The sequence below is a fragment of the Amblyraja radiata genome, chromosome 11 (genome assembly GCF_010909765.2).
Source record: "Amblyraja radiata isolate CabotCenter1 chromosome 11, sAmbRad1.1.pri, whole genome shotgun sequence".
Classification (NCBI taxonomy): Eukaryota; Metazoa; Chordata; class Chondrichthyes; order Rajiformes; family Rajidae; genus Amblyraja; species Amblyraja radiata.
This window is the reverse complement of record NC_045966.1, coordinates 48,859,471-48,868,603: the sequence shown is the minus strand read 5'-3', so window position 1 is coordinate 48,868,603 and position 9,133 is coordinate 48,859,471. Positions and strand designations below refer to the sequence as shown.

Below are 9,133 nucleotides of genomic sequence, written 5' to 3'. Positions count from 1 at the left end.
AGAGTGCTCTGAAAATACTGATTTTAAATCCTCGAACCATTTAAAGCACTGGTTAGTGGAAGGTTGGCACAGCAGGTGTGACTAATATCTCATAGCTCAAGGACTGAGCATGACCTCAAGTGCTGTCGAAACGGTGTTTGTATGTCCCTGCTGTGACTATGCTGGCTTCTGCCAAGTGTTGAGGGTCTGAGAACAGATTGAAGTACTAAATAATTGCGAGGGACATATATAGGGCAGATAGTTTGACCCTTCATTCCAAGGTATGGTTTAAGGTGAGAGGAGCAAAATTGAATGATGTGTGGAGCAAGTTGTTTTTTCACACATAGAGTGGTAGTTACCTGGAATGCAATGCCATGAGTGTTTGTGGAGGTAGAAGTGGAGGTTCTAGATTAGTAACGGTGTCAAAGGTTGTGGGGAGAAGGCAAGAGAAAGGGAATGAGAGAGAACAATAGATCAACTATGGACAAATGATGGAGCAGACACAATGGGCCAAATGGCCTAATTCTGCTCCTATGTCTTAAGGTCTATATTAGTTTATTGTCACAAGTACCAATGTACAGTTGTCAGTTATGGTCAATTGATCTAAAGATTACTTTGGAAGTTTTGTCCTTGAATCTTTGTGCATTTACGTCCAAGTAAACTTTCAACACATCGACAGCCAATCTCAGATCTTATTGTGTTACCGAGTTTGCTCAAAGTCCATCAGTTTCTAGTTTCTTGAACATTAATTGAACTTAATAATTAAGGCTATACCCCGCCTTAGGGGATGAAATGGCCAAAGGTTAGACTTCAATTCTGCAATAATTGAAACGGGGTGCATGATGCAATTAAACGTACAAGATCCACACTTATTCAAAATTAACATTTATTTTGAGGAACTGCCAATCTGGGCAGTCCATGCACAGCTTAACTTTCTAGGAATAAGACATTGAAGACTATTATTTTACTTGGTTTTTACATTTGGCACAAATGTGGTGGGTCGAAGGGCCTGTTTCTGTGCTGTACCAAGAGGCTTTTAGATAGGCACATGGAAGTGCAAGGAATAGAGGCATATGGATCATGTACACAGATGAGATCAGTTTATCTTATTACTTTCCTGTCAATTTTACTTTCCTGAATTCCAATGAAATTCACAATCTAGACCAACTTCAAAGTTGCACAAATGTGAGTGGAGATTGTTGAAGAAGAAACAAGTTGGTTTAATTTTTGCCACAGCTTAAATACTGATATCCCACAAAGCAGGAGATTCAGATCTTATATCAGCAAAACAAAGTACAAAACAAATCGTCTTGCCATGCAGAAGGAATTGCGACCAATTTGTAAAATATTTCTAGTTATAGCTCAGTCCGAAATGTTACTGAGATAAGAAAACTGATATACATGACAAACATTTTCACTAGACATGGGTGTTCAGAGAGCTGACGTCGCATCTAATGATTTCTGAACATTGGTCCATGTTCTTCCGGACTCGGTAGAAGTGTTCGACATACTGGGAACGACTCATGAGCTCCACAAAATCCTCATCGTGCGTGATCACCAGAAGCTGAAAGTTGGTTTGATTTGAGCGGCTCTTTATTAACCTGGAAAAACAGCAGCAGAGCTCAGTTAATGAAGCCTGTTTTGTTTGGTAAAACTAAATAGAAGGGTTTGTCAATTAACACACTTGTCGTCTACCCCAACTACCATTGCCGCTGTAGGTTTTAACAAAGCAGAGCTTGGCTAGGTCATAAAACTCTCAAAATGCATGGCAAAAGATCTTGGCATTCAAAGTTCACTTCAGACACGAGTGAGCAAAATGTGATGGCCTTGTCTTAAATATAATGTCAAGCTATGCCTCTGGGTGCAGAGCATATATTCCATTTTCTGTGAAAATTTGGAAATCCGATTCACGTGTTGATGTGTCAGAGTTAGACTAAAAGATTCTGAGCTTAAGAGGCTTCGCAAAGTGTGGAGTGCGGAGGGCAGGCTAACGAGAGGGCATGTGGGCATATGCGTTGGCGTGAGGTGAGCCCAGAGGCGCAAGATGCAAGGAGAGCAATAGAAATGGGAACAGGACATGTGAGGAAAAGAAAAGCATGGAGTTACAGATGGGGGAGGAGGTGTTATCAATTTTTAAGGGCGGGGCACAGCTGCTGCCTTACGGCGCCAGAGACCAGGGTTTGATCCTGACTACGTTTGCTGTCCGTACGGAGTTTGTGCGCTCTCCCTGTCTGTGTGGGTTTTCTCCAGGTGCTCCAGTCTCCTCCCATATTTCAAAGATGTGCAGTTTGTAGGTTACTTGGCCTCTATGAATTGCCCCTGGTGTGTAGGATAGAACTCGTGTATGGGTGATCGATAGTCAGCGCAGTTTCGGTGGGCCAAAGGGCTGGATTCCCTGTTGTATCTCGAAACAAAAATTGAACAACATAAAGTTGCCAAAGTTAAAACTATAAAATAATTAAACTGAAATTGGCATCAGATCCTTAATCATTGTTTTTAAAGACCAAGTTTCAATCAAAGCATTGTTACAAAATTCAAAACAAAATTGGTAAGTCCATGCTGTTAAAAATGTCAGTGTAAACGTGAATGACACCAATTTCTGAAGAGGGAGAATGTTCATCTTTTGATGATGATTTGAGATAATTCCCAAACTTGCATTTGAAGCATAGTGAAGAAGGGTGCCAACCCGAAATGTCACCTTTCCATGTTCTTCAGGGATGCTGCCGGACACACTGAGTTACTCCACCACTTTGTATCCTTTCTTGCATTTGAACCTTTTGGGCTTTGTGTCATTTCTGCACCCTGGTGGCAGGCTATGGAATTACAGCACATCAATGGGTTGTTGCAGAAGGTGAATGTGTGTAATTTGTGTTGAGAACTAGAGTCAAAGTAGGTTGAAGATGTAGACACAAAATGCTGGAGTAACTCAGTGGGACAGGCAGCATCTCTGGAGAGAAGGAATGGGTGACGTTTCAGGATGAGACCCTTCTTCAGACTGAGTATGTAGCTGCAGATGTTCACATTCCTGCAGTGACTTCCGACTTTACTTCAGTCTAACTGGAACAAAGTAGAGAGAGAGGCAGCTTATTGCACCGATATTTGAACACCTCCAATTCCCCATAGTATTCAAGCACAGACTTTCTGCTTCTAAAGCTAAGTCTGACAGATTATAAAGATGTACTTCTTCTTTCAACATTATTTAGTTTAGTTTAGTTTATTGTCACGTGTACTGAGGTACAGTGAAAAGCTTCTGTTGCGTACTAACCAGTCAACAGAAAGGCAATACATGATTACAATCGATCCATTTACAGTACATGATAAGGGAATAACATTTAGTGCAAGGTCCGATCAGCAAAGTCTGCCCTAACAGCAGGCAAGAAACTGTCCCTGAATCTGGAGGTGTGCGCTTTCACACTTCTACACCTTTTGCCTGATGGGAGAGGGGAGCAGGGGGAGTGGCCACTGGGAGTAGGAATGGCTATTAATGTAAGCAATGGTATCTAGTTCAAAATAAAACCAATCACAGCATATTGGAACCAGTGGGAATCGAATCTGCATCGTAAATAAACAACAATCTTCAATCAAATTTTTAATGTCTAGCTTGGTTGGTGAAACTATCCATTTTTTTTGTCGGCCGTCTCACAGGGATGATTTTTGTCCAATCCAATTTCATGGATGAAGCCAACATGGGAAGCACAGACTTTTCCATAGATAAGGTCAGGAGGAGGGTCGGCAGGTGCACCTTGATCTGGTGTTCCTTCCGCCATTTGCACAGGACATCTTTGAGCTACTGATGTGAAGATTCACAATAATCATGGGCTGAAGGTTTTCATGGTTCCTTCAAACCTTTCTGCCTTCCTGGTAATCTCCTCCCAAGGCACAGCTTGGAATAGAGCCTCTGTTTGGGAAATCTGGAGTCAGACCTGTCAAGAATTATGGCCTATCCAACAGAGCCGATTGAGATGTTGGGACAATTGCCTATTACAAGCTAGTGATATTTGTTCAGTCAACCTCCCTGTGAATATGAAAGGCTTGTGTAGGAAGGAACTGCAGTTGCTGGTTTACACCAAAGATAGACACAAACTGCTGGAGTAACTCTGCAGGACAGGCAACATCTCTGGAGAGAAGGAATAGGTGACGTTTCGGGTCGAGGCCCTTCTTCTGAAGAAGGTTTTGGGTGACCTTGCTTCTGGAGAAGGGTCTCAACCTGAAACGCCACCTATTCCTTCTCTCCAGAGAATAATAAAGGATGTTTAAGGGCGGCACAGTGATAGAGTTACTGCCTTACAGAGCCAGAGACCTGGGTTTGATCCTGACTAAGGGTGCTGCCTGTCCCGCTAAGTAACTTCAGCATTTTGTGTCTATCTTCAATTTAAAAGGCTTTGTGGATACAGTGCTGGTTGTATCTTTCAAGTGCCCTGTGGTGTCTTCTGAGTTCAGTCTAGGTCTTAGAAGCTCATGAAGGGAATTGACCATAGCTGCCCAATAGATCCTGAGGTTTTGCTCAATTGACTAAAGGTGCTGCTGGCGAACTTCATTATCGATGCTTGCCTTTGACAAATGGTTGCTCATGTGTGATCTACACTTTCCAAGGTCTCATGTGAACCTTTATAGGACAGTGTGATGCAAGTGGCCCAGGTTGGTAGGGGACTTCTGCCTGCCCGACATTGAGCTGGAGAAACATTCTCCCATATGTTCCAGTGGGGTGGAAGATTGCAACCTTCACGTGGTCCGCCCTGTTTCGACTAATGCAATCAACTCGACATGCACAAACAGAAGATCAAATAGACCAAAGGTACACAAAATTGCTGGGGAAACTCAGCGGGTGCAGCAGCATCTATGGAGCGAAGGAAATAGGCGACGTTTCGGGCCGAAACGTCGCCTATTTCCTTCGCTCCATAGATGCTGCTGCACCCGCTGAGTTTCCCCAGCAATTTTGTGTACCTTCGATATTCCAGCATCTGCAGTTCCCTTTTGAACATCAAATAGACCAAGTTGTCCTACAACTTAAGGCTGTGCACGCCACACGAAAGAAGAAGATATGGTCCAGTGAACAAATCTATAACACGTTGGGGCTCAGGTTCTGAACACTTGCAACCCAATTGCGGCTGCTTACTGTAGCACTAAGAGAGGTTCTGGGCGACCTTGCTTCTGGTGAGTATTTGACGTGGGTTGAACAGTTTTCCACTAGGATTAGCTCACTCCCGGAGGTGCAATGCAACATAGCAACAAGACCAGGCAATACCACAGCCTTGTTTGACATTAGCCTTCTGAGGTGGTCAATGTTGAAGACAGGATTAGAGTTGGGGCTTGCATACCTTCATGAGGCAAACAGAAAATGGTGGTGAATTTCTGTGACAGCTAAATTTGAGGAAAATGTTCTGCTGTTTCTCCTCACTGGAGTCAAAGCCTTCAGTATCTTTGAAAAAGACCATTTATCGTTGAGTTGTTGTGAGAAGGTAATGTCTATTTAGTTTAGTTTCGAGAAACAAACATGCAAACAGGCCCTTAGGTCCACCAAATCTATATCGACCGTTGACCACTTGTTCACACTTTTTCTATGTTATCCCACTTTCTCAACCCCTCTTTACGCACCAGGGGCAAATTACCTACAAACCTGCACATCTTTGGGATGGGGAGGAAAATGGAGTACCCACAGGAAACCTATGTGGTCACAGGGAGACCATGCAAACTCCACATAGTCAGCACATTCAAGATCAGGATTGAACCGGGTCTCTGACGCTGTGAGGCACTGGCTCTACCAGCTGTGCCACCCTATTGAATGGCAAGATAGAGGTAATCCGCACTGCGATTCGGGGAGCAACGTTTCACTGGGTAGGCACTGTTAGATTGGTCTTTCTTTTGGAAGACACGTACTGCAATTCTCAGTTCCTCTGGTATATCCTTCTCTTCCAAGAAAGGGACAATGAAATAGTGGATTCATATCTGAAACTCTTTACTCTGCAACATCAGTGAGAAACCTATGAGTTCACGCTCCACATCAGGGCTGATGCACATCATTGAGGCTGATATTTTACTGCGGTGTTGGCCAAGCGGCGGCAACTCTAACAGTCTAGTGTATTTACTCATCAGGCCAGCAGAAGTAGGGAGCAGTAATGAATTTATGTGTGGATCGGAAAATAAAACATAACTTAATTGAGGATGAAGCAGAATTACTCATGCTCCGATAGATCAAATATTTTCTCGATCTAGGGCTGTTCAGGATACTTACTCCACCAGAGCATGGGCCAGAGATTCGATGTTTTCCCGGTCTAAGTTTGTGGTTGGCTCGTCCAGCGCAAGAATTCCACAGTTCAGGCAAAAGGTCTCTGCCAATGCCAAGCGGATAATGAGCGAGGCAAGAACCTGAAACAGAATGACACAGCGAGTCAAAGAGAAATCTCCCTATGCAGACCGAGTTGCAGAATGCGAAGTGAGAGGTGGTCACGTTAATACCATGTAAACACTGGGCCACTGGATGAGCACTGATCATTGTTCTGACCACCACTACAAAAAAATGTTTGTGTGTACTTTTATATATATACTAGACCAAGTGCAGACCCGTTGGGTCTGCTCCCCCAACGCACCCGTCTCCTACCCGTAGCTCCCACGAGAGGCGTGGTCCTCCAACTCAACGCGTTGCTGAAGGTAAGATTCGAGCACTCCTCAGCAAAGTTCATAACTCCTACAAAACTGGATTTGAAAAAAATATCCCAATAACATCTTCCCAATTGCAATACCAATTGACCCTCCCCCTCCTATCCTGCCAGGAGCTATGATGGTAACATTGTTGCAAATGTGCACTCGCTGCAAGATGCCATTGAGCTGAAAAGTTCAGTGTTCACAGGAAAAAACATTTTAAATTCAAAGCTTTGTCAGATTTTTGAACATTTTCATTAATAACTCGAGAATTAAAGCATGAAATTTTCAGATGCGATTTTGGACTCATTGTGAAAAATCTCTACTGGAATATGTAAAAATCTTACCGTTACCACGTCGTTTTTTCGAGAAGATGTGATCACACATGATACAAACAAATACACACAGATCCAAGATCAGACTTTTAATAGTTACTAGACCAAGTGCAGACCCATTGGGTCTGTTCCCCAACGCACCCGTCCCCTACCCGTAGCCCCCACAGAAGGCGTGGGGGGCTGAGAGGGAGCGGGACAGAGAGGGAGGGGGGTAGAGTTTGAGTGCCGGGGGGACGCGTCGTCACAGGGGGGGGCTGGCTCCCAAACGCAAAAATCCCTCGCTCCCAGCTGGCGGCTCCTGGCTCCAGGCGGGGCCCGAGTACGGGGGGGAGTGGTCCGGGGGGGGGGGGGTATGACAGAGGACAGCGTTTTTTTTCAGTCTTTTCAGATTTTTGAACATTTTCATTAATAACGAGAAATAAAGCATGAATTTTGCAGATAAGGCAATTTGTAATTTTTTTTACCGTTAGCATGTCGTTTTTTCGTGAAGATGTGATTATACACAAACACACACACAAGATCAGACTTTTAATAGGTATATGATATATATAATATACACACACACACACTCATATATGTGTGTGTGTGAATACTTGTGTGTATGTGTATACACACACTGAACTATTTTTTTATTTTTCGTTTATTATATTGTTTACCATGTTCTGTTGTGCTGTTGCCGGTAAGAATTTCATTGCACTATCTGGGACATATGACAATAAAACACTCTCTGGAAAAGATGCCATAAAGGGATTAAGAAAGTCGTAGTGATGTACATTATGGAAGCTGGCCCTTCAGCCCACAACAACCATCAAGCATCAATTCCATCCTAACCCATTTTATAAGTTCTTGCCCCATTCCTCAACTCCCATCCAGATGCTACCATTTACTTACACATTATAGGCAACGCATAATAGTCAATTAACCGCACCACCTGCACGTTTTTTAGACGTGGGAGGAAACTGTGGCATCGGCCAGATAGTTTGGGGAGCGGGGGTTGGTGGGTGGTGGTAGACCCATGGAGCCATAGGAAAAAAGTGCAGAACCAGAGATCAGGACTGAACCCAGGTCACTGGAGCTGTGGGACAGGAGCTCTATTAGCCATGCTGCCCTGATTCATCTTAATTACAAGAAGGAAACTAGAGATGCAGCATGGGGACAGGACTGTTGGTCTACCAAGTCCGCGCTGACCAACAATCATTAGTTCTATCCCACGCAATAAGTGCAATTTACAGAAGCCAATTATCCTACAATTCTGCCTGTCTTTGGAGTGTGGGAGGACAATAGACAATAGGTGCAGGAGTAGGCCATTCGGCCCTTCGAGCCAGCAGCGCCATTGAATGTGATCATGGCTGATCATCCACAATCAGTACCCCGTTCCTGCCTTCTCCCCCTATCCCCTGACTCCGCTATCTTTAAGAGCCCTATCTAGCTCTCTTGAAAGTATCCAGAGAACCGGCCTCCAGGCAGAGAATTCCACAGACTCACAATTCTCTGTGTGAAAAAGTGTTTCCTCATCTTCGTTCTAAATTCCTTACCCCTTATTCTTAAACTGTTGCCCGTAGTTCTGGACTCCCCTAACATCAGGAACATGTTTCCTGCCTCTAGTGTATCCAAACCCTTAATAATCTCATAGGTTTCAATAAGATCCCCTATCATCCTTCGGAATTCCAGAGTATACAAGCCCAGCCGCTCCATTCTATGAGCATATGACAGTCCCCCCCATCCCGGGAATTAACCTTGTGAACCTACTCTGCACTCCATCAATAGCAAGAATGTCCTTCCTCAGATTAGGGGACCAAAATTGCACAATACTCCAGGTGTGGTCTCACTAGGGCCCTGTACAACTGCAGAAGGACCTCTTTGCTCCTATACTCAACTCTTCTTATTATGAAGGCCAACATGCCATTCACTTTCTTCACTGCCTGCTGCACCTGCATGCTTACTTTCTTTGACTGATGAACAAGGACCCCCAGATCCCGTTGTACTTCCCCATTTCCCAACTTGACACCATTTAGATAATAATCTGCCTTCCTGTTTTTGCTACCAAAGTGGATAAACTCACATTTATCCACATTAAACTGCATCTGCCATGCATCTGCCCACTCACCCAACTTGTCCAAGTCACCCTGCATTCTCATAGCATCCTCTTCACAGTTCACACTGCCACCCAGCTTTGTGTC

General features: G+C 44.0%; 1 protein-coding gene across 1 annotated transcript in view; it reads right to left on the bottom strand.

Moving 5' to 3' along the window:
- Positions 1–848: 848 nt before the first annotated feature.
- rad50 (RAD50 double strand break repair protein) overlaps positions 849–9,133 on the bottom strand; it is a 142,427-nt gene continuing 134,142 nt past the window's right edge. Inside the window, exons 25-26 of the mRNA XM_033029880.1 lie at positions 6,212–6,345; positions 849–1,580 (exon numbers count right to left, since the gene is read on the bottom strand). Coding sequence (XP_032885771.1) covers positions 1,397–1,580; positions 6,212–6,345 — 318 coding nt within the window. The 3' untranslated portion in view covers positions 849–1,396. The remainder of the gene's footprint in view (positions 1,581–6,211; positions 6,346–9,133) is intronic.